Here is a 23,849-nt window from a genome sequence, read left to right as displayed (position 1 = left end):
CAGCGCCCACCTCCACATGTCTCTTGCCCATGGAGGTGACAGGTGGAGACTTGCCACATCAGTCCCACCTCCCGCCTGGCATTCCCTAAATGTCCGGAAACCAGTTACCCCGGCTCCAGGATACCAACACACATGACATATGGTGTCCACACTGGGCCTTTATAGAGGCTTGGGTGGCTGCTGCAACAATCCCGAAGGCAGTTCTAGGCTCCCATCAGCCAGGGCTGAGCATGGCAAGGGACAGGAGGCACTGCCGCCACTACAAGGACATCAGTGCTGGCCACTGCTCCCCAGCACTGGTTTGAGGCTGCCGAAGGAGTGGGCGCTCTGGAAGGGGTTGATGAGCTTCATGGCCAGGTAGCGCTGCAGGGAAGCATAGCTGTAGCACCCAGCCATAGCCCGCACCATGGCACCTAGCTGTGGCCTGCCCCCTCCCATGGGCACTGCAGGCCCCAGCTCAGCCTGTGACTCACCGGGGAAGCATAGACAAAGGAGGTGAGGAGCAGGGCAAGTAGTAGTAAGGCCAGGCCCCCTAGCACCCGCCAGCGGTTCCGGCGCCACACAATGTGCCGCAGGGTCTTTAGTGGTGCCGTGAACCACAGGAACGAGGTCTCTGGGCGCCTGCTCAGAGGGAGGAGAGGTTTGGCAATAGGAGGAGGGCATCGGTAGGGCCAGGGTGGGGGGGATTCCCAGTCTTATACTGGTAGGAGTTGGGGGTACTGCTGATACTCACACCGGTGGCTGCAGTGTGGGGTACATGTTGGGCTCCTCTCGACCCCGGCCAACTGGCCGCTCCTCTGCCTCCTTGGCTGTCAGCAGCTCCAGTGTCAGCTCCAGCTTGCCCTGGGAAATGAAGGCACCAGAGGGGGACACTGAGGTACAGAGGGGGAAACCGAGGCATTGGGGGGGGGCTGGGAGCCCCACCCCACCCACCTACCGCCAGGTGTGGGTGCCCAGCCTTGTTGTAGCTGGCACAGGGCCACCACCCATGCAAGCTGCGCTGGTGGAAAAGGTTGGTGCCAGGGTCCCGCGGGGGCCGCAGGGTGCAGTCGCGGGGGCGCTGGGCTGGGCGTGGCACCTGGGTCAGCGGCAGCTCCAGGGCCCCTGTGGTGGTGGGGGGAGGATGTGGGCTAGGGGTGCTCATGGCTATAGGGGTGGTAGACTCCCGTCCCAGCCATGGGCAGTCAATGGCCACAGGGATCAGTGCCCTGGGGACCAGCCCCCAGTCCTGACCTGCAGCCCTCCCTGTCCTGCGAATACCCCTCACTCCCAACTTGCGGCCCCCACAGGGTTCCTGTGGCTGCAGGGAGCAGGGGAGAGGCCTCACCCAGGAAGTCGTCAGCTGAGAACTTGTCATTGTCCCAGACCTGCAGCACCAGCTTGGGTGGCAGCTTCAGCACCGTCTCGTCCAGGCTCCACAGGTGCTCCTAGCCCAGGGATGGGGGTGTGTGTGGCTGGACCCCCTCATCGCCCCCACTGGACGCCAATCCCCCTCCACACACCCGGGGGGTGCTGCCCCAACAGCTCCTCACCTTGCGGGGCAGCACACAGACACCCTCCAGCGGCAGGTAGTCCAGCGTGAAGACGAAGCGCCAGTTGAAGCTGCCCTCGCCCCCCAGCGAGCGGTAGTGCACATCCGTTCGCTGCCGCACATCCTCCTGTCCATCCAGCCAGCTGCAACGGGCACAGAGTCATGGGTCAGGAGTGAGAGGCACGAGCAGCACTGGAAAGGGCAGGGGGCTGAGTCAGGAGTGAGGGGCACTGTACCCCTTGACATAGATGTCGCTCATGTGCTCCCCCATGATATTTGTTTCCTCCAGTTCCACATCACACGTGTTCCACACGATGCAGCGCAGCTCATACCTGGGGCAGGGTGAGGAGGAAAGTGAGTGGGGAGCACCCAGACCTTCCTTTCTGGGTGCAGCAGGGCCCTCGCAGAAGAGAAACCCCCCAGGGGGCTCTCCTGTTTTGGGTTTACCCCCCACTCCCACCTTCCCAGACACCTTGGTCAATCTGCCATGGGGTGGGGCCTGCTTCACTCACTGTTTGGGCTTTCGGGGGATGATGTCAACATAGGGGCCGGGGGGGCCCAAGCTCTCAGGGAAGATGTCCACCCACATCTGCAGCTTGCCCTGGGGGGGCACCAGCAAGTCAGGAGTGAGGGGCACCAGCAAGGTTGGGAGCGAGGGGCACCCAGCAAGCCATCCACACCCCCGTCCTGCTCTGCCCCCACCCCAGCCCCACAACACCTGTTGTGCCAGCTCTGGCTGCCCCCCACCCAGGCCTACCTGGGGGATGCCAGGCTGGGTGGGGCTGTAGAGGGGCCGCGTCTCCACATGCTCGGGCACGAGATCACAGGTGTGTAGCAGGTGCAGCGCCAGGCGCTCACGGGGGGGACCCAGGTACCGCAAAGCTGGTGCTGGCACTGCTCGCTCTGTGGCAACAGGGCATGTGGAACCAGGGCCCTCAGGCTGGAACAACCACCCCTCAAATCCCAGCTCCCCCACCCCAGCACTCACCAAAGTCGGCAAGCAGGAAGCTGCGGCCCAGGAAGCCAACCTGGCCGCCGTCCTCGCTGAACTCAGGCAGCACCAGGCCCCGTGCTCGGCACAGCTCCTCCAGTACCTGTGTTGGGGGCATCTGATCCCGCCACTGCCCCAGGCCTGAGCTGTGGAGACCAGGGGTGGGCGAGTTAGATAGCCCTGAGGCAGGCCCATGCCCCCCACCCCTTCTCTGCCCCATCGGCTGCTCAGCTTTCTGCTCCCTGCCTTGTGACAGGCATTGGCGGGGCTGGGAGGACAGGGGGCTGCAGGTCAGGAGTGGGGGGCACTAGTGGGTGGGGGTGCTGCAGGTTGGGAGTGAGGCACTGACTGGGCTGGGTGAGGGCAGAGGGCTGTGGGTTTGGAGGTGGGCTGGGGTGAGTGAAGGAGGCTTGGGGGAAACTGAGGCAGCAGTGGAGCTAGCCGGAGCTGTGGGAAGCCCTGGCTGGTATCCCCAGGCCCTGTGGGGAGGTGTGGGGGTCTCACAGGCGGTAGGTAGGGGCCAGGCCACAGTGGGCACGGTGCCGGGACAGCAAGCGGTTCTCCAGGTCAATGGTGGTAGCCCCAATGGGCTGGTCAGGCTGCACCATGTCCCGGTCCAGTAGCGCCACACACAGGTCCTTGTCCAGGGGCAGGTGGCAGGACAGCTCAAAAAGCCTGCAAGCACAGGGGCACATGCTGGTGGTCCAGGCTAGGCCAGATCCCCCTCCACCCCCTGGCAAAGCTTGGGCACCTGGGGAGCCACCCCTGACCTGGGATGAGAGTGGGAGCAGTTCCCTGGCTCCCAGCCCCCTGATCTCCCCTTAGCTCCCAGGCTCCCAAGCCCCCTGGCCTCCAGGTCTCCCAGACCCCACAACCCCAAGCCCCACCTTCCAAAGATGGGCTCCAGGGTGTTGGCCACGTAGTCATCCCGATCCCCCAGCTTCATCTGGCCCAGAGTGACACGGATGTAGGGGTCGCACTGTGGGAGACAGGCACTGGGGGGTCATGGATGGGTTGAGGGGGGGGCCAGGGCCCTTTTCCACTCCACCCCATGTTGCACACCCTCATGCAACAGGCCCTGTGCAAGAACCCCCCTGGGAGGGTCCCCATGCAAGAGCCCCTGTGCAAAAGCCCCTGTGCGTTACCAGGCCGTTGCGGTCCTTGGGGGGCAGGTTGAAGGCTCGCACCACGTAGACCCGCACCAGGCAGTCCTGGGGCTGGCTTGGGGGCAGCTCCTGGAACTGGCGTGGGGGCAGTGGTGCTCCAGGGTCTTCGGGCAGCGGGTAAATGCGAAAGAGGCCCTGCAAGCAGAGCGGCAACTGGATGGGACAGGGAGCGGAGAGCAGAGTAGATGATGGGGCAAGTGGCACAAGGCAGGAAGCAGAAAACAGAGCAGCAGATGGGACAGGGGGCACAGGGAAGGAAGCAGAAAGCAGACCAGCTGATGGGGAGGAGGCACATGGCAGGGAGCAGAGCACAGAGCAGCTGATGGCCCCAGCCCTCTCACCTTGAATTCTCCCACCACCAGGGGGTCATCACCAGGCTCTGTGCAGCCCCGGTAGAGCGGGAAGGTCTGGCAGAAATCCTGCAGCCCCTCAAACTCCTTCACAGCCTCCAGCTCACAGTTGTATATCTGCCATGGGTGGAGGGGAGGGGAGGGGAGGGGAGGGAGGATAGGACATGTGTGGCTAGGTCAGGCCTCCCCAGCCCTGGAGCAGTGGCTGGAATGCGGCCACTCTGGGGTGCAGCGGGACAAACATGGGGCCCTCGCTGTGCTGGCAGCTCCCTCCATGGAGGCAGGGGCAGGGCTGGTGTGGATGCTCCCCTTCGGGGCAAGGCAGACACCGTGGTACCTGCTCTGTACCCACCTGGAGGGGGTCCAGTGCTGCAACAGCCTCCCCACTCTTGGTCAGGTCACCCGTGGCTGCATAGAATCGGCTCCACCAGTCGGCCTCAGCCTCCTCCTCCTCCTCCACCCCATCAGCCTGGTGGGGATCAGGGGTCAGAGGTCATGGGTCAGTGCCCATCATGCCCGTGGCCCTCCAGGAGCTCTGCCCACCTGCTCTGGCCTCAACACCCAGCGACCCCACGTCCGCTTGGCCACACGGCTCAGCACCTGTTGCGGGGGGAGGGGGGAGAGGATGTGTCACTCCAGGAAATCAGCAGCCCCCTGAGCAATGGAGTAGCCCCCTCATTCCCTGCTGGGCCCCAGAGAAGCCAATGGCGTGGCTTGCTTGGCTCCCCCGGCAAGGGAGCTTTGGGGTCACTGTGGTGTGGGGCTGAGGCACTCACCTTGGCGATCCAGCCCTTGCTTTTGCCTGTATGGTGGGACGAACACAGGGTTAAGGGTATAGGTGGGCTGCAGATCGGGAGTGAGGGGCACTTGCAGGTTGGGGGGTTACCTCGGGGGGGCAGGTGGAGGTGCAGACCCCCGGGCTGGGGCTGGCAGAGGAAGGGGCGCAGGTCTCGGAGGCAGTTCTGCCCCACCATGGGCTGGTAGCCAAAGTCCCGGTAGTCGATGACCTTGAGCTCCAGCGCGGGCGCATAGTCATCGTCCACAGGCAGCACCTGAGGAAGGGGCAGGGAGAGGGACAGACAGGCGAGGCCTGGTCTAGGGCCCAGGACAGACACACAGACAAGGCCCAGCATGGGGGCACAGACAGACAGACAGGTGAGGCCTGGCCCTGGGGTCAGGACAGACAGACAAAGCCTGGCATAGGGCCAGGGATAGAGGGATGGATGGACAGAAAGACGAACAGACGAGGCCTGGCACGAGTTCACAGAGGGACAGATGGACAAGCACTGATGTGGGGTTACAGCGAGACAGATGGACTAGGCCTGGCATGGGGCCAGGGACAGATACACAGATAGACAGGGCATGGCACAGGGTGAGGGACAGACGGACAAGGCCTGGTGTGGGGTTACAGACGGACAGACAGACGAGGCATGGGGGTCCTCGGCAGACAGCTGAGGCCAGTCCAGACAGACAGACAGCTCACCACACGCAGCAGCAGGACGTTCTGGGGGAAGTTGGGGTGGTGCTGCAGGTCGCGGATGGGGGCCGTGGTGGTTGAGACCCCCCCGCACTCCACGGTCAGTGCCGGGCAGCCCACGGGCAGCAACTTGAAACTGGCCAGGCCCCGCAGCCCCCACGCCAGCACCTGCAGCATCCAGCACATAGGTCAGGGGGCTGCTAGGCATTGCAGCCCCTCCCAACCTCCCTCTGCGCCAGTCCCCCCGGCCCCACTCACCTCGATGGCCATTGGGCGCACAGCAGGCCGGATTTCAGCAGGTGTGATGTGGTGCCCGTCCCGCCACGGTGGAGGCGGCAGCCGGCTCAGTGCCCCATCCTGTGGGGAGGCAGAGCTGGGGGTACACAGGACCCATCCTTTGGGTAGGCAGAGCTGGGGGTCACCAGGAATAGGCCCAGCCAGTGCCCCTCAATCCCAGCCCACAGCCCCCTCCCTCACCTCTGTCTCTAGAAGCAGCTCAAAGGCAGCCAGCAGCTCCCCAGCCTGCTGCTGCCTGCAAGTGATGGGGAACCACCGCAGCCGGGGTGGGCATCGGACACTGGGCTGCAGGCACACGGTGGGCTGGCACATGTTCCTGCCCAGGAATTCATCCCGGCCCTGGAAAGAGGAACCATGAGGCCATGGAACTGTGGACCTGAGCCCCAGCCCTGACAGCCGCACTTACGCCTACATCCTGGTCAAAGATCTCCAGCACCACCACAGGGGGGTCTCGGGCCAAGGCCTTGGGGTCCCCATAGAGCAGCAAGCGGCGGAAGAGCAATGTCTGGTCCCAGGCTGGGTGAAGGGTGTCTGGCACTGTCCATGTGTGCTGGCTTACGTGCAGAAAGGCCACATGGGCAAAGGGGTCTGGGGTGGGAGAGGGAACCCCATCAGTTGGCAGCAGCAAGTGGGGGGACCTGTATGCTCCAGGGCACCCATTGGATCTGCCACGGACTGGATCAGCCTCTCTCCCCAGGGTCCTGAACCAGCTCAGATTGGAAATTGCTGAGCTCCTAACTGTCCTAGTGCAACTGGGCAGAAACAGCCTTGATACCAGAGGCCTGGAAGTTGTGGATGTGACTCCCGTTTAGAAAAGGCTCTAGAAGGGACCCAGAGAACTACAGGGCAGTGACCCTGACTTCTGTGGAGGGAAACAGGTAGAAACAAGAAGGAAAGGAAGAAGTGTTCAGCATATGGATGAACACAACTTGCTCGGGAAGAATCAGCCTGGCACTGTCAGAGGCAATCCTGCTTCACCAGAGCTCTCTGAGGGTGTCAAGCAGCAGGTGGATCAGGGTGATCCAGCTGACATGGTCTATTGGGACTTCCAGAAAGCCTTGGACAAGGTCCCCCATCAGAAGCTCTTAACAAAGAGAGGGAGTCAGGGGATTGCAGGGAACATCCATGCATGGATTAGAAACTGGCTCCAAGATAAAAAGCAAAATGTAAATGGGCAGTCTACACGAGTCCAAATGAACAACGGGACAAATTAAATTGAGTGGAGATCAGTGTCAAGGGATGCACCTGGGCAAAACTAGCCTCAGCTCGACCTACACTCGGATGGGCTCTGTGTTAGCTGTTATCATGCAGCAAAGAGGTCTGGAAGTCATGATGGACAGGTGGCTACATGCATCAGCTCAGGGCTAAGCAGCCATCAGAGGCAAACAACGTGTCAAGGATGATGGAGAAGGGAGTTGTGAACAGAATGGAAAGTGTCCTGATGCCCCTTTATAAATCCCTGGGGAGGCCCCACCTCAAAGACTCTGCCCAGCTCTGGTCCCCACACCTCCAAAAGGATCCAGAAGAGCTAGAGAAGGTGCAGAGAAGGGCAAACAGGATGATCGGGGGCATGGAGGGGCTTCCCATGAGGAGAAACTAAAGAGGCCAGGCCTCTTCATTCCAGAAGAGACGCTTGAGGGGGCCAGACCTGGACAGAGTCTTCGAAGTGAGGCTGCCCCAAGGATTTATCAAGGGACATCACAACAGGTCCATGAGACCACCCCAAGGCCACAGGTGTAAGGGCATCGGGTCTGTGGGGAAGATACAGGGGTGCTACCTACCTGCTGCAGTCTTGCCACTGCCTGGGAGTAGGTCCCTGGCTTGGTAGATGTAGCAGCGCAGTTGGTAGTATGTGGGGTCTGTGGGGGAGGGGGGAGTGCTCGTGGTTCTCACCCCTTCCCAGTGCTCCCCTACCCCGCCAGCCCCAGCCATGCCCTGTGCAGGGACTCACGGGGGAAGATGCAGACGATGAGGGGTGTGTGGAGCTGCAGCAGGGTCTGTGAAGGGCTCTGTGGTGTCCCGACCTCACTGCTGCCCGTCTCCACAGCTTTGCCTGTCGGCTCCGTGCCCTGGGCCGAGAGAGGCACCATGGGTACTCACGCAGGGCTAGCCACAGCGGCAGGAGGAGCAGAGGTCCCCTAGCACTCACCAGGGAGCCCTCGAGGAGAAAGATGGAGGCCACACGAGAGGCCCGGGCTGGGACCAGGCGGCGGTGCCAGCAGCGCCGGCGATACTCATCATTGCTTTGGGCGTGCAGGTGGAACTTCCCCTCTGGCTCTGCAGAGTATTCCCAGCCATAATCCTCATTCTCCAAGGCTGTAGCTTCCTCAGAAACATGCTGTGGGCAGAACTGGGTCAGATGGGCACACCCAGGTGAAGCCCCCAGCCGTTCCAGGCATCCAGCCGCCTACTTCCATCTACCACCAGGGATGCTGGAGGCAGAGGGGCCAGATCCCCACCACCCATCCACACTGTTACCAGCTGCAGGAAGGAGGCTATCTCCCACGCCTGGCGCCGGGGACTCAGCGCCCGCTGGCGCCGCCTCAGCCAGCGCCGGCGCCGCTGTGTGTGGTACATTTTCTCGGCCGCGGCCCACGTCAGTGGCAGGGACCCCATGCTATACTCCCAGCCTGGAAGGAGACAACCATGGCCTTCTGGCACTGGGCTAACCTCCCACCACCTCCCTTAAGCCCCCCATAAGCCTGTGGGGCTGGGCTGAGAGGGACCCTGATCCTCGCGGCCTGTGAGGGGGCAAAGCCAAGGGCCATTCACCGGCATCATCCACTGCACGGTTCACCTCCACATGCCAGTCATCTTCCACATTCCAGCCCCGCGGGCATGGCACCTGCTCCTTTGGGGGCATGGGCACCCCAGCCTGTGAAGGGAGATGACAACATGGGTTTGGTCTCTGTGAAGGGCCCTCACGGCACAGGAATCATGCCCTACAGAGGCCAATGCCCCTAGTACCCCCAGATGGGGTGGGCTCCAGCTGGTGAGGAGGGCTGACACCCTGGGATGATGGGATCCCCAGCCCAATGGCCCCTGCTCACAGCATTGGTGTGGGGCACAGGGGCAGGTGCCCAGTCCTGCCCTGGTGGCCGGTTCTCCTGCTCATAAACCTCCTCCAGCACCTCGCTGCGGTTGGTCTCTGCGTCCAGGAGCAGCCTGAAGAAGCGGGCAGTGTCAGAGGTGCCGGCTGCAGCTTAGCCACCCCCTTTCTCCCTATTCCCAGGTCAGAGCAGGGGGAGATTCCTGGACTCACCTGCGCTGTGGCTCCACAGCCCAGTCCCCTGCCCAGCGCCAGCCCCGGGGCAGCTGGAACCGGTCCATGGGCAGCCCCAGCCTGCCGGTGATGTCGGAGAACCAGAAGGCATCTGGTGGCTCCCCTGGCCCCCATTTGCCCAGCTCCTTCACCTGGTTCTCATACTGCAGAGAAGGGGCACATCAGACCCAGGCCTAAATCCCTGGGCATGAGCCAGAGCAGTCCTGGCCACGGTGCCATGGTGAGCTGCATGGTGTGGGCCATGTGACGAGCATGAGGTCCCACGGTGCCCCACCCTTGCCTGCTGCCTGTCAGGCCATGCCTGGGTGCAGGCTGGCTTTATGCCTCTCTCACCGTCTCAGCATAGACCTGGACCCGCCCCTCGCAGCACCGCTTGAAGGCTTCGCTGTTAGTCACCAGCCCCAGCCACAGCCGTACCCGCAGCTGCCCCTGCCCGGCCTCATCCTGCCCAGCACCTTGGGGGTTCTGAGGAGAGTAGAAGGAGCAGACCTCAGCTCTGGGACCCCTTCAGCACAGGGCAGTGCTCACCAGGGCCTGGAGTGCCCTGGGGGGGGAGCGGGGGGGCAGAGGAGCTGTGGAAGGGATTCAAGGGTGCCCCATACCTTCAGGAAGAGGGTGTGGGTCTTCCCACAAAGCCGGCCACAGGTGCGGGGCCCGGCCTTGGAGAACAAGATAGCACGAGCTGGCACCCGGGCATAGGCCACGCGCTGCTCGCCACACAGCAGCCAGATCATCACATCAGGGATGCTGACCTGGGGCTGGTGTCAGAGGGTGGGCAGAGCATCAGCAGCCAGCTGAGACTCCCCAACCCCCAGGGCTGCGGTGGGCATGGATGTACCTCGTGGGCAACGGCAGCCAGCTGCTGCAGCCAATCCTGAGCCTGGGCCACCAGCGCTTCCGCGCCGAGTTTCTCAGCGCACCGGGCCACCCGACAGAGGAGCCGAACCCGCTGCTCCCGCAGTCGCTGGTCTAGGATCGTGGCTGTCACCCGCCCCTCCAAGTCAGGCAGCGGCTTCCTGCAGGGACACAGAGCCAGGGGTGGGTTAGGGCTCCCACTACCCTGGAGAAGGGGACCCTGGCCTAGCACAGGCTCTGAGATCAAGGTGTTGCCCCTCAGCCCCATGGGTCAAGGCACACCCAGAGCGAGACCCCATGGGGGCATTGCCCATTCTTCGTAGCCCGGCTGTATGCAGGCACAGAGCTCCTAGGTTGGCCTATGGGAGGTAGTCAGGACCTCCCTGGATTTGATTTCATGGCTCCACTTCCTGCTAATCTCTTCACTCCATTGGTCTTAACACCCCTCTCTCCTTTTTAATGGTCTTGTTGTCTACTGAGACTATCCTTTCTTCTACAATCTGTCAGCCATTCTTGATGATGCCTCTCTCCTATTTCACAGCCTTGCAGCCTGTTGCTAGCTCTAGCTAAAAAACAAAAACAAAACCTTACCTCCAGTGTGGCCGTATTATCTCAGGGGTAGCAATGACTCTGTAAGGAAGTAGTGAAAGCCCTGACTAGACTCTCAGGAAGACTAGATTTTGCTCTACAAAACTGAGCAAGAGACCTAGGCTTAATTCTAATGATTATGGGACTCATGACACATCTTTGGGCTGTTCTGGCTGGTTTTTGCCTAGTTCCACTTGGTTTTTGTTTTGTTTGTTTTATGCTAATCTAGCAAATCAGTGTACATGCCAATAGTTATATCATAGAGAACGAGGGCTGGAAGGGATGTCTGGAGGTCACATCTAGTCCAACCCCCAGCTTGAGGCAGGATCAGTCCTGTCCAAACCATCCCAGATGCATCCAGTTGTCCAACCTCTTAGCAAAACTACCATGAGCCCTGACACAACACCAGACTTCACACCCAAACCTGCCACAGGGAAAGCAGGGGAACCATGGGTGGACATGTTTAAGTCAGCAGGCCCAGATGATCTTCATCCTAGGTTGCTGAGAGAATTAGCCAGTGTCATAGCAGAACCACTGGCAAGATTGTCTGAACATTCATGGTGCTCAGAACAGGTCCCAGATGATTGGAAAAGGGCCAATGTGGTTCTTATATTCAAGAAAGGGAGGAAGGAGGATCCGGGTCACTACAGGCCAGTTAGTCTCACCTCTGTCCTTGGGAAAACCTTTGAAAAAAGTATTAAGGAACACATTTGTGGGAGTCCAGCAGGAAAAATAAGGCTGAAAGGCAACCAGCACGGGTTCATAGCAGGTAGATCCTGCCTGACTAACCTTGTTTCTTTTTATGACCAGGTCACAAAATGCTTAGATGCAGGAGCCAAGGTAGATGTCATTTACTTGGATTTTTAAAAGGCTTTCAATATAATGTCTCATCCCATTCTTATAAATAAACTAAGTGGCCATGACGTAGATGATTACAAGGTCAGGTGGGTGGTGAATTGGTTTATGGCATGCACCCAGAGAGTGGTGCTAGACAGGTTGGTATCAACTTGGAAAAATATGGGCAGTGGGGTCCCCCAAGGTTCAGTCCTTGGACCAGTACTGTTCAATATCTTCATTGGTGACTTGGATGAAGGCATGGAGAGCATTCTGTCCAAATTCACGGATGACATCAAATTATGGAGCAAAGTAAACACATGGGTGGGCAGGGAACGGATTCAGGCAGATTTGAACAGGTTGGAAAAGTGGGCAGAACAGAACAGGATGCAGTTTAACAAAGATAAGTGCAAAGTGCTGCACCTAGGGAGAAAGAATCGCCAACACACTCAGACTGGGAGATGACCCTCTAAGTAGCACAGTGGCAGAAAGGGATCTCGGAGTCATAGTAGACTACAGGATGAACGTGAGTTGTCAATGTGATGAAGTGTTAAGTAAAGCTAACCGCACTTTACCATGCATTAGCAAATGCATCACAAACAGGTCTAAGGAGGTGATACTTCCCCTCTATGCGACACTGGTCAGGCCGCAGCTGGAGTACTGCATCCCGTTTTGGGCACCGCACTTCAAGAAGGATGCGGATAACCTTGAGAAGGTCCAGAGGGCTACTTGTATGGTTAGGGGCCTGCAGGTAAGGCCCTATGAGAAGAGATTGAGGAACGTGGATCTCTTCAGCCTCTGCAAGAGAAGGCTGAGAGGTGAGAGGCCAGCTACAAATTCTTCGGAGGGGGTGGGGGGAGGGCAGCAAGGAATGGGAGATACTCTGTGTACCAGGGCACTCCCTTGGGGTAACTAGAAACAACGGCCACAAATTGACAGCAGATTTAGATTGGACATCAGGAAGTATTTCTTCACGGTAAGGGTTACCGGAACCTGGAATGGGCTTCCAAGGGAGGTGGTGCTCTCCCCTGGAGGTCTTTAAGAGGAGACTGGACAAGCACCTGGCTGGGGTCATCTGACCCCAGCCTCTTTCCTGCCCAGGGCAGGGGATAGGACTCAATGATCTACTGAGGTCCCTTCCAACCATAAAAATCTATGAAATCTATTAAATCTATGGCAGCCAACAATATGCTGCTGCCAAGGTTGTTAATAGATGCTCAGGAGATCCCAGGTAGAGTTGTATCCCTGCTACAGAGGAAGGCAAACCTTCCCCCTGCCCCCCCTCCTCAGTCCATACCAGTCTGACCAGCTGGGAAAATACCTTTCTGACCCCAAGTGCAGCACTGGTCTGAGGCTAAGCAGAGGGGCAAGATCTCTACCCTGGGTATGAGTCCCAGCAGAAGCTCTAGCGCAGCCCAGTCACCATCCCCAGCCAGGGGGCTGCAGCCAACACTGAATGCCTCTAAGGAAGGCTTGAAGATCTGTTTTTGCTTTGATCTCAAGTGGAATACCATGGTGCTAGGCCATCAGCATATCAGTAAGAGCATAGCAAGCTCCTCTTTAACTAGAGAAAAATAGGTTGACTGATTTTGCCCAGTCCACTGTGTTTTTATACCCTAACCTAATCTATCCTCCAACCAATTAGTAGGGGATCCTAGTGATCCCTGAACCTCTAGCCAACTAGCATGCTGACCAATCCAGCTGTGTTGGGTTTTGCTTTGATCTTTGACCAGATAACAGAGTGCCAGACCCCCTGGTGTGGCAAGAAACCTCTGTTCTCTTTAATTAGAGATAAATATGCATGGCAGGGAGAATACATGAGGGTAGATCCACCCCTGGGTGTTGCCCTGCCTTGCCGGTGCCTGCACCCTCTAGCAGAGGGTCCAGAGGCCTGGCCAGAGGTACCAGGGTTTTGTCTACACTACAGAGGCTTGCCCCAGCTCAGGGCTGCGCTCACCTGCAGTCCTCCAGCAGCTCCTCCAGAAGTTTCTTGGAGGCGTGGGTCCAAGCAGGGCTGTCAGGGGTTTTCACGGTGCATAGGGCCTCCAGGTTCTGCTTCTGGGGGAAGAGGAAACTCTTGACAGTGTCTCCCAGGCTCTCCCACCCCCAGCGGGGGCCAGAAACCCATGGTTTCTATCCCATTGATTTTATCGGGCAGTGCTGGGACAGGCCCATGCTGGCTGGCTCAGCTCCTCTGGGGCCAGCAACCCTATATGTGGCTAACATCAGTCCTGCTGGCAGCCTGTTGGGCCCTGTGTGTGGTCTCAGGTCCAGCCTGATCCCCTCAGGCAGGTGTACAACTCTGTGCACACCCCTGAAAGGCAGAGGCCATGGGTAGGGCCTGGCAGCGAGGGCACATGCCCTTGCCCCAGTGGGTAAAGCATTCCTGTTGGCACTGCCTCCCATGGGGAGAACCCCATGGCACATATCTGCCCTGCCCCATGGCTCTGGCACCTACCAGCCTGTCATGCGTGGCCTGCAGAGCATTAAGGGCATCCAGACGGTAGCCCACGTTCTCCCAGAAGGAGGTGACAGCCACCGCAGGCTTGGTGTCATACCAGGGCAGGTAATGGTAACGGTTCCCTGCCAGGGAAGATGGGAAAAGGTGCAGGCTCAGGACCAGCCCTAAGGCTGAGGGTGACGGGGCCAGGGGTGTGTGGTGGGGAGGCTTCTCTGCTTCAACCCCCACTGGGGGCTACAGATCTAAACACTGTAACCACTGTCCAGTCACTGGCTTAATCCATTTTCACTCTGGATTAACCAGGAGCCCTAAGGAAGCCGTGTTTGACAGCACCTGTCTCCTGCGCCCAGTGCCTACCATCATAGACAGCCTGGCTATATGGGGTGGAGGAAGGCACAGGCTTGCAGCTGTGCTCAGCGTTGTCCCCGTAGTGCCCCATGCTGACCTGAAGGCGCAGCAGTCCCGTGAGCTGGGGCAGCATGGTGGCTGAGTAGAAGATGGCGCCCAGCCCATACTTCCGCCTGGGCAGGTAGCGCTACAGAGGATGGAGCCCACGGGCCATGCTCAGATGGGCTGCAGTGCCAAGGCAGCACAGACCCCCAGCTCCCGCCTCCCAAGGCAGTTACCTCCAGACGGGCCACAGCATCATCAGGGATCTCCTGCATCTCCTGGATAGGTGGGGCCTCCATGCTGGTGCTCAGTTCCACCAGGATCCGGCCACAGTAGGTCACGGCATCCCCCTGGGAAACAGCAGGGAGCATGAACAGCAGGAAGCATGAGTGCTGGGTGGGGGTGGGGGGCCTGGCTGTTCAGGGCAGACCCCTACCAGGGTGCTGGCCCTCTCCACCCTGGGCCAAGGCCCCTGACTCACACTCCCAGCCTTGTGTGCCTCCTGTGTGTCCGGCTGGCTGGGGAGGTCTCTGAGGCACTTGTGGAGGGTCAGGAAGCTGGGCCCAAAGCAGGGCAGGAATCCACCAAAGTCCCCTGGAAGCAAGACGGTGGCTGAGAGCAGCGAGGGCCCCAGCCCAGAGACCCACCCCTGACATGAGATGAGAGCCCCAGCCTTGCCCCCACCTGCCCTTACCTTCTGCTTCTGTCCCCACCGAAGACACCTGCGAGAGTCTGATAGCTGCAGTGCCCAGGGCCTCGGGCTGGTCCCTGCAAGGATGGAAGAGACAGCAGGTGAGAATGGGGCCCAGCTCTGAGCTGCCCATTGCCTGCTCTAGGGGGTGCCAGGGCTGGGTGGGGGATGCCCTGGAGCTGACTGTATCAGGGAGGTGTGATGCTGAGTCCCAGCTCTACACTCCCCCAAGACTGGCTGATGTTCATGGGAGCTGGGAGGGTGGCGTGCCCCCCCACCCCTCCACAACCCTCGGACAGCCAGGCAGGCAGCCAAGCAGCACCATGCATGTGCCCTGATTAACCCCTCAAGGCCCTTCCTAGCTCCCCATGTGGCCCAACCTACCCGCTCAGCACAGCCAGCTTGATTGTGTCGCACACAGATGGTAGCTGCAGGGAGAAGGGGGCGGTGAGAAGCAGGGAAGGCTGGGGGCTGGAGGAGATACCTGGCACAAGGCCTGGCTCACCTGGACAGGAAGGAAGAGAGCCATGTTCCACACGGGGTTGTCCTGTCTTGGTGTTGACCTTGTCCGGAGCTGAGGAGACCAGCACAGCTGGGGTGCATGTGGAAGCCCCACTCCTCCCCACCTGGGCCCCAGCAAGCCAGACATGGCCTTGTATACCAGCACTGGTAGACACACGTGTCCCAAGTGGGTGCCACCACTGCAGGACACGTGTCCTGGACAGCCACCAGCACCAAAGTTAATGCATGTCTGGTGGTCATTGGCACCAGAGGACATGTATGTGCCAGGTAGGTGCTGGCACTACAGAACATGTGTCCCAAGTGGTCAGTAGCCTGAGATGACGTGAATCTCAGGCAGGCATTAGCACCAGAGAACACACATGTACCAGGTGTCACTGGCACCAGAGGACATGCATGTGCCAGGGATTCACTGCACCAGAGAACATGTGTCCCAGACAGGCACCAGCACCAGAGTGCACACATCCCAGAAAATCAGTGCGACAGAGGACAAACATGTGCCAGGCAGGTGTTGGAATACATGCATGCCCCAAGCAGGTGCTAGCAGTCGGGCATGGGCACAGGACATGCATGTCCCTGGTGGACACCTCTCTGACCTGGAGCTACACTTCACCTACCGTCTTCCCTGCAAAGCTGACTTCCACGCAGAGGCCAGCCACACCACTGTCCTGGGGCTGTGCAGGGAGCAGGGGCTGCGATGGGCTCTGCCCAGTGTACTCTGCTGAAGGTACAGGTACACAGTCTGAATAAGTGGGGACACCTCCCTTGGCTGGGGCCTGAGAGTCAGGAAGCAGCACCAGCCTGAGATGGTCCCTAGCACCAGAGGACACGCACATCCCAGGTGGTCCTTGGTACCAGAGGACACACGTGTCCCAGGTAGGCACCAGCACCAAAGAACATGCGTGTCCCAGGTGATCACCAGTACCAGAAAACACACGTTCCAGGCAGGCACCAGCACCAGGGAATACAAGTGCTCCAAGTAGGCACTGGCACCAGGAGACATGTGCATCCCAGGCAGGCCCCAGTGGACACGCATGTCCCAGGCAGGCCCCAAAGGACACACGTGTCTCAGGCGGGCACCAGCACATGCCTAAGGGACAGACAACCTCCCCTGCGGCTCTTACGCTGAGGCAAATCTTCAGCCCTGTAGACGCAGAGCTGGAAGGTGGCCATGCACACGGGCACCCCGGGTGACTTGAGCACAGCTGCCTCCCCATCCTTGCCCTCAGCAGGCTTGTCTGGGCCCTGCAGAGAGGTGGGAAAGGCACTGGGCACACGGGAGGGCACTGGGTACATGCCATGGGGCAGGACAGGGAGCGGGGAGCAGGGGCCACCTCCACACAAGGCATGAGGCAGGTGGTGGTTGAGGCAACCATGGCACAGAAAAGGCCCTGCCACAAGCTCACCAGCCCCCCTTAGTCTGGAACCAGGGGATACCCTTTGATGGCACCCAGCAGCACTTACCGGTGTGGGGTCCCCAGCTCCCAACACACAGAGGCTGACCTGGAGGTAGCCCCTCAAGCCCGTCCCAAGGTGATCAGGGTGGTAGAGACTCAGCCATTTGCAGTTGAGAGCATGGCCTGGTTCAGGGGTTAGAAAGAAAAGGTCAAAATTAGCACCTGGGATGACCTACCCATGGCTCCCCCAAAGGCATTGGGCCAGGCTGGAGCTCGCTCTCATGACCCAGGTCAGCAAGGAGCCTGCTCCCTGGATTACGAGACCACGTGGCAGGGAGACAGCGCCTGCTTCGAGTAATGGTAGGGAAGAGGCATGAGGAGCACTGCCCCAGGGAGGGTAAGTGGAGGCTGATGACGTGAGGGCCATGTGGCCAGTCTGGGGAGTGGTATGACCCCTGGCTCGTGGGCTGAATTGGATTGCAGGGGGTGGAAATAAGACCATCTTCACCTCTGTACCTAGGGTGCAGGAGCCACCCAGCCCATGCCCATGTTCACCTACCAGGGGAGCTGTACACACGTCCAAACTCGAGCTGCAGAACAGAGAGAGGCACCGGTTAGGATAGCACCCAAAACTCTTGACACCTTGACCTGCGCTTTGAGCACATGACTGAGGTCTCTGAGATGGCTCCGCCCACTGGGTTTGTCACCCTGCACCAGGCTGCTTTGATTGGCAGCCTCTTAATGAGCCACAGGAGCCACACATCATTAGTGGCCTGCATTAGGACTAGGCCCAGGAGTGGATCTCCCCACCTGGGAGAGAATGGGCAACTAAATTGCTTCAGGGACCTCAGCTAAGTTGGGAACCAACAGCAAATTACCCTATTTCCATGCCCACTACACACACGTCTCAGAAAAGAAGAGATCAGCTCCCCAAAATCAGGGGAGAGAAGGCCATTTCCTTCACAGGAATAGAAGCATGGAGATGCTGCGCTGCAAGATGGCTGCCAGCATCTCTTGTGGCAAAGCTTGACAGTGGGCCAGAGTTAACCCTTTCTGCTAGCTGCCCTAGACAGGCTGGCTGGCATTTTGCACTGCAGGGCCTTGTCATGGCAAAGCCAGCGCTAGGCAGGGACTTGGAGACTTTCTGCCTTCAACAGCCTCCTGCGGCCAGGATGAATTCCCTCTCCATGGGGCACTGGCCAGTGTGGGTAGGGAAGGGGGAGACCAAGGCCAAGGCCTCAACTCACTTTGAACATGCCGATCAGGGAGTTGGCGCGTATCGCCCGGGAGTTCAGCACCTGCCAATCAAAGCCACGCCTGGTTCACTACCCATGCTCCTAGGGACGGGTCTTTATCTCTGGCCCCACACACTGAAGAGCAGGATGGGTCTATTACCCATAATCCTTCACTCGACGGGGCAGATGCAGCTGGTCTAGAGGGCTGTGGTTCGCCAATGCCCACCTAAATGCTACCCAATCAGAATTCTCCCTGGCAAAATAACTTCTCCAATAAAACCAGCCGCATCCAACCCCCCAGACATGTCCCAGCCTGACCTGTTCCTAATACCACATCCCAACCCCGTGCACAGTCACCAGGCCCAGAGACACTGAGAGCCTCCAGCCCTGCCCCAGGTGATGCTGAGCAATGAGGGCTGGCAGTGCCCACTGCTGCCATTGGGGTTCGATGCATTCAAGAGATACCAAGCAGAGACCGTGCCCTGCCAGTCCATACAAAGCCTCCCAGGCCATGCCCATTGGACCAGGAGGGAGAATTCTCTCCTGACCCCAATGCAGCATCAGGCTGACCCTGAACAGAAGGGCAAGACTTTCTAGCCAGGACCCTCTGAATTTGAGTCCTAGTAGGAGCACTGGCCCAGCCCAGTTGTTGGCCCACAGCCTGGGCTGCAGCCAACACCCAACAACACAAAAGAAGGGGGGGAAATCCCCCTCCTGACACACACCTCTGAATGACACCCTCCTAAGAAAATGTAGTCAACGTGAAACTCCCATAAGATGAGACCATGACAGGTTGGATCACTGTACACCAAGAAGAGCCACCTATGACCTGACATACCACTGCGAGACAGCCTAGAGAAGCTAGTGGCGTCTCCACCCTGGAAGTTTCCAAGTGCAGGTTGGACAGACACTTGGCTGGGGTGGTTTAGTCAGGGCTGATCCTGCCTTGAGCTGGGGGCTGGACTAGATGTGCCCTAGACTTTCCTATGACCCTATGAAGGGGGAGGAGATATCACATGGGGTTCCCCACAGGTCTGTCCTGCATCCACGCTGCATCATTTATAATTTCATTAATGTTTTGGAGGATCCAATAAATAAATCACCAGGTGACACAGTGCTGTGTGTGGAAGCAGACACCATGGAAGATGGAACCAGGCTTCAAAACAGAAGGTTGGAAATCCACTTTGGAAATCCAATGGGGATCCAAAAATGGATCCACTAGGAACATGGTCCAGCATCAATCAGAGGAAACTGAGCTGTTCAACTGGTGTGCCCACCAAGTCTCTCACTGACAGAAGCTTTCTTTTCTAGCCTTCAACTATTTCTGTAGCTGCATCTCATTTTCCACCACTGATTACAGGGAGGCATGAAGGGCTGATTCCTGTGTCACTCTACATGCCTACATAGCCTGGCCCCAGCCACGGAGCTTCAGACCACACAGCTTGAGATCTGACTCCACATCCGATGTGGACGTGAGAGAATCCCTGCCACATGGTTGGGTACAGACATGGCTCTGACTCCCCTGTGAATCCAGGTCCAGATCAGCTTGAGTGAGGAAAATGGTCGTGAAATCTGTCTTGCCTGACCCTAGCAGGGCTGGACATGTCACCCCACTACCCTGACCCTGGGCAGCTGGGACAGGGCTCCTGATGCTACCTGGATGGTTATGGTCTCATCAAAGAGCTGAGCTGGCGTCTCGTGGAAGCTCTGGAGAAACACCTGAAGGAAAACAGGCAGCGGGAAGTCAGACAGGACTCGAGGCAGCCGGGCTCACAGGTTTTCATCTCTACACTGGTCCTGACACCAGCCTGGCAGAGATTATGCCATGGTTGGATCTAGGGGGGTACAGGTGATGTGGGGCCTCATCGCATGGAATCACACAGAAGTGGGGCTGGAAAGGAGCTCCAGTGGTCACACCTAGTCCAACCCCCTGCCTGAGGCAGGATCAATCCTGTCCAAACTATTCCAGACAATCCATCATTTAAACTCTACATAAGACTACTGTCAGCCCTGACAACACAGACCTAATGCCCTAACCTGCGACAGGAAAAGCAAGGGGACCATGGCAGCCAACTATTGACAGGGGGCTGGGACTGTCTGATTCAGCCTCAGATCCAAAGCCCAAACAGAGGCATCTTTATGGGAATGTGCTATTCCTCTGCATATGGTTTGTACAGAACCAGCTAAGCAAAAATACCCCAGGGAGGTTGGCTTGCTAGTCCTGCAGTTGTTAGAATGAATCACAGATCTCTGAAAGCCAAATCAAGCCTTCTTGACAGTGCACCTAATGCTTCCCTGAATGTTATTTCTACCCTGAGTTCAGGTTTCCACCTCTGAGTGGATGTTTTGAGCTAGAGTTAAAAACAGTCTGCAAGGCCAGGAAATAGAAGCAACATTTCTAGGAGGAACTAAGAGACAGGAGAATTGCAGAGGAAAAGCTAGTTTGATTTGGGGAAGATGGAGACCATTATAAAAAGGAGAAAGGGTCATTAAACACCTGTGGAGTGAAGAGTTTAGAAGGAATCAGGTAGATAACTGTTAGCCATGGAGTCAAGTGTTGCTTACATAGAAACGCCCCTGCCGCTGCTACACAGCTGGCTTAGTGGAGCAGGAATCCAAGGGAGATACTACCCCCAGCTGGATCCATCCCTGGATGATGCCATCTCCCATCACCCCTCAGTCACAGCCCCCTGCCTGGGCCATCCTGCCCTCTGTAACAGCACCGTCTCTCAGCCTCCAGCTCCCTCCGAGACAGCCCCACTCTAATGCACACCTCATTGAAATAGGGGTTGTTGCCAGTCTTGATCCGGGTGCGGAACATGTGCTCTCCGATAAAAACCTTCACCACTGGCCGGATGTTGTTCCCCTGGAGCTGGCGGGCTTCAATCACTCTCACACGCACCTGTTGAGGTAAGGGCAGGGGCCACAGCTCAAATCCCAGCCCCAGCCAGACCCAATGCTGCTCTCATGCTTCTGGCCAGCTACTTGGAGCTGCTCTGTGGGCTCAATCCAGCCAATGGGCTGTACACATGACTTCTGGCTCTAGACAGAGCTAAGGTGGTTAGCTAGGCTGTGGCAGGCAGGATTGACTTGGACCCCTCCCTGGCCACCTTCCCTGAGGAGATCCCTGCTCTGGAGACCTCAGCCTGGTACCTGGAAATCCTGCTGCTTGTCCCCAAGCTCCTGCCTGCGAGGCGTTGGGCTGTGAAATCCTGGTCTCCGATGGTCCATGCCAGTAGCCCTGGCTGGCCCGACTGCAGAAGGATGGAGAGGGAGGGATGCGGCCAGCCTGGGTTGGATGGTGCTCAGAGGGGAACTCATACTCCATCCCCTGATTCACCATACACATGACCCATGGGGCTGCCTGCATAATGCAGTATGGTCAAAACACAAAGCCCAACACACATCATCCTGTGTACCCTTCATGTGCAGGCTGCCGGATACTCTGAATCTTGGCTTGCCATGGGGAGCTGCCCCCTGGGATGGACTATAGTGCGGTGAAGGGAGCCCTGTGCAGGCCTGGCACAGGCTGGACATGCCTCACAGGCCTGAGATGGGGTCTTGACTTGTGATCATCTGGGCCCAGCCCACAGACGGAGAGGTAGGCTATCCTGTGGTGTCCTGCCCCCATGAGCTGCTCTCCAGGCCCTCTCTTTTCCTTGGGGGATCCAGGAACTATGCTTTTGCCTGCGGGAAGGATCTGGAGAGGTGGTGCCCAGCCAAGTAAACCTCCTTCCTCCCTTCAGCCAAGAAAATTCCCCCCGCCACTCACCAAGGCCAAGGGAAGCTGGAAGACATCAATGTGAGGCCTCCTCACCTACCTCCCCACTTGGCCTCCTGCTTTCCAGGCTCCCTGAATATCTTGTGTCCTGGTGGGATATAGGAGGCGTTTACACTGATGGTACCCTGAAAGCCAACAGCAGATGGGATTAGCTCACCATGGGAATGGGGTAATCCTAGGTGCTGCCCTCCCTGGAATCCATTGCAGCAAATGCCCCACAGGGCTCGGTTCTTTCCAGGCCATAATGCCCTGTCACATCCTGGATGCCTCAGACCACGTGGGGGCTAAACTGTGGCACGCATGACGCAGAGAGCTATGGAGGACCTCAATCCTGACCCATCTGGTAGAAGGAAAACTCTTCTGTCCCTTCCCTTAGTATTCTACTAATAAATATGGTAGCAAAGCATTTGCTGACTACAAGTTCTTTTCTCATGTCCTGAAACATTCCCTCTGGTTGCTCAGGCTAAAGCTGGGATATCTTCCCTGCCACCCATGAGTCAATCTCCGCTGGGTCCTGGGCCACAGTAGGGGCAGAGACACGTGGCAAAGGGTAGATGGAGCAAGATGCCACCATATTACTGACATGGGAGGAATGGGATGAGATGCTGGACAGGACTGGGGGGAGCCTTGTGGGTCTCCAGACACGACGGGCTGGGACTGGAGGCTCCTGGCCACCGTCTCAGCTCCTGGCCATTGCCTTCTCTCACAGGCGAGACAGCCATGTGGTGGAGACTGAGGGCTTGTCTGAGGTTAGCCCATGCCTCACCCCTCCGGGACCCGTGGCTTCAAAGGAACAATCCCAATGGAAAAACCTCCCTCTGTCCAGCCTGGTTACCCCAGACTCACCCCCATGGGCTGCCTGTCACTGTCCAGAAGAGGCAGGTCCTTCAGGGTGAGGACGTGGCTTGGTTTGGTGGCCAGGAATACCAGTGGCACTGTGACGGAGCCTAGGTCCCTGGAGGATGGGAACATGGCTGTCATGGGCAAGGCAGCAGTCTCACCCACCTGCTTTACCTGGGAAGAAAATGCTTTGGGACGGTCAAGAAAGGCCTCCCCATCCAGATGACCACCTCACATACATCTTCCAGCCACGCACCTCTCCTGATCCAGCTCTCGGAGATGGATGTCCAGGGCAGAAGTGGCATTCAGAGGCTGGTCCCCCAGTGGCCATGCCAGAGTCTGCAAGAGAAGCCACATGTGTCACAGAGCTGTGCTGTGGTCCCTGCTCACGCCAGGCCCCTCTGCTGTCAGGGGAGTGAAGCCTAGTGAGAAGCATAAGGCTACAGAAGGGAAGGGGCAGGGCTGTGTGTGGGGTACACCCACGCATGGCCTCAGGAAGAGAAGCCTTGTGGCCATCTGAAGAGTTCCAGGGCCTGGGAGAGGTCTCCACGCTGGAACACAACCTCAGCAGCCATTCCCAGGCTGCAGATATGTATGCATGTATGCGTATATGTGTGTTTGTGTGTACATGCATTTGTGTGTGTGTTTTGGTGTACTTATGTTTATGTGTGCATGCATGTAAGCATGTGTATGTGTGTGTATGCATGGTGTATGCGTGCACATGCATGTACACGTGTGTATATGTTTATGCATGCATATGCATGGGTGTTTATGTGCACGTGTATGCACGAGTTTATGGGTATGTGTTTATGTGCACCCGTGTTTGTACGTGTGCATGAACGTGCAATTACCTGTATGGGCATTTATATGCACGTGTTTGTATGTGTGCATATGTGATTATGTGTGTTTGTGTGCATGCGTGTATGTGTGTGCATAAGCATGAATGTGAGGAGGGGGAGGTCTCACCTCATTCCACATGGGGCTGTTTTCCTCCTGCACCACCCTCGTGCTCCTCGTGACCCCTATGAGAGAGCAAACATACGGTGCCACACGGGGCTGTACCTCCCCAGAGGGGACCCCATGCAGGTCCTGGGGCTGCCAACATGATGACCAAGGCATCTCCACCCCACTCTGGCTCCTGCCCACCCTGCCTTGAGGGCCAG

The 23,849-nt window shown here is 58.2% G+C and overlaps 1 protein-coding gene across 1 annotated transcript in view; it reads right to left on the bottom strand.

Annotated features, from left to right (window-relative positions):
* FER1L5 (fer-1 like family member 5) overlaps positions 1 to 23,849 on the bottom strand; it is a 25,119-nt gene continuing 1,270 nt past the window's right edge. The window contains exons 2-52 of the mRNA XM_025212808.1: positions 23,653 to 23,708; positions 22,943 to 23,025; positions 22,693 to 22,801; positions 21,887 to 21,971; positions 21,219 to 21,319; positions 20,839 to 20,967; positions 18,078 to 18,128; positions 17,390 to 17,420; positions 16,898 to 17,013; positions 16,558 to 16,678; positions 16,051 to 16,154; positions 15,420 to 15,488; positions 15,299 to 15,342; positions 14,918 to 14,991; positions 14,705 to 14,817; positions 14,460 to 14,573; positions 14,191 to 14,368; positions 13,831 to 13,955; positions 13,330 to 13,430; positions 9,934 to 10,111; positions 9,698 to 9,853; positions 9,429 to 9,560; positions 9,075 to 9,238; positions 8,863 to 8,977; positions 8,585 to 8,687; positions 8,291 to 8,442; positions 7,962 to 8,150; positions 7,764 to 7,881; positions 7,594 to 7,671; positions 6,219 to 6,400; positions 5,993 to 6,151; positions 5,774 to 5,872; positions 5,522 to 5,683; positions 4,925 to 5,090; positions 4,815 to 4,840; positions 4,582 to 4,638; positions 4,391 to 4,507; positions 4,030 to 4,155; positions 3,668 to 3,823; positions 3,410 to 3,501; positions 3,027 to 3,197; positions 2,520 to 2,668; positions 2,289 to 2,434; positions 2,044 to 2,132; positions 1,768 to 1,863; positions 1,533 to 1,674; positions 1,328 to 1,427; positions 938 to 1,104; positions 734 to 843; positions 474 to 621; positions 1 to 363 (exon numbers count right to left, since the gene is read on the bottom strand). Coding sequence (XP_025068593.1) covers positions 271 to 363; positions 474 to 621; positions 734 to 843; positions 938 to 1,104; positions 1,328 to 1,427; positions 1,533 to 1,674; positions 1,768 to 1,863; positions 2,044 to 2,132; positions 2,289 to 2,434; positions 2,520 to 2,668; positions 3,027 to 3,197; positions 3,410 to 3,501; positions 3,668 to 3,823; positions 4,030 to 4,155; positions 4,391 to 4,507; positions 4,582 to 4,638; positions 4,815 to 4,840; positions 4,925 to 5,090; positions 5,522 to 5,683; positions 5,774 to 5,872; positions 5,993 to 6,151; positions 6,219 to 6,400; positions 7,594 to 7,671; positions 7,764 to 7,881; positions 7,962 to 8,150; positions 8,291 to 8,442; positions 8,585 to 8,687; positions 8,863 to 8,977; positions 9,075 to 9,238; positions 9,429 to 9,560; positions 9,698 to 9,853; positions 9,934 to 10,111; positions 13,330 to 13,430; positions 13,831 to 13,955; positions 14,191 to 14,368; positions 14,460 to 14,573; positions 14,705 to 14,817; positions 14,918 to 14,991; positions 15,299 to 15,342; positions 15,420 to 15,488; positions 16,051 to 16,154; positions 16,558 to 16,678; positions 16,898 to 17,013; positions 17,390 to 17,420; positions 18,078 to 18,128; positions 20,839 to 20,967; positions 21,219 to 21,319; positions 21,887 to 21,971; positions 22,693 to 22,801; positions 22,943 to 23,025; positions 23,653 to 23,708 — 5,942 coding nt within the window. The 3' untranslated portion in view covers positions 1 to 270. The remainder of the gene's footprint in view (positions 364 to 473; positions 622 to 733; positions 844 to 937; positions 1,105 to 1,327; positions 1,428 to 1,532; positions 1,675 to 1,767; positions 1,864 to 2,043; positions 2,133 to 2,288; positions 2,435 to 2,519; positions 2,669 to 3,026; positions 3,198 to 3,409; positions 3,502 to 3,667; positions 3,824 to 4,029; positions 4,156 to 4,390; positions 4,508 to 4,581; positions 4,639 to 4,814; positions 4,841 to 4,924; positions 5,091 to 5,521; positions 5,684 to 5,773; positions 5,873 to 5,992; positions 6,152 to 6,218; positions 6,401 to 7,593; positions 7,672 to 7,763; positions 7,882 to 7,961; positions 8,151 to 8,290; positions 8,443 to 8,584; positions 8,688 to 8,862; positions 8,978 to 9,074; positions 9,239 to 9,428; positions 9,561 to 9,697; positions 9,854 to 9,933; positions 10,112 to 13,329; positions 13,431 to 13,830; positions 13,956 to 14,190; positions 14,369 to 14,459; positions 14,574 to 14,704; positions 14,818 to 14,917; positions 14,992 to 15,298; positions 15,343 to 15,419; positions 15,489 to 16,050; positions 16,155 to 16,557; positions 16,679 to 16,897; positions 17,014 to 17,389; positions 17,421 to 18,077; positions 18,129 to 20,838; positions 20,968 to 21,218; positions 21,320 to 21,886; positions 21,972 to 22,692; positions 22,802 to 22,942; positions 23,026 to 23,652; positions 23,709 to 23,849) is intronic.

This window comes from Alligator sinensis, unplaced genomic scaffold (genome assembly GCF_000455745.1).
Source record: "Alligator sinensis unplaced genomic scaffold, ASM45574v1 scaffold453_1, whole genome shotgun sequence".
Taxonomy (NCBI): Eukaryota; Metazoa; Chordata; order Crocodylia; family Alligatoridae; genus Alligator; species Alligator sinensis.
Note: the sequence above shows the minus strand (reverse complement) of the source record. Positions and strands in the feature narration are given on the sequence as shown.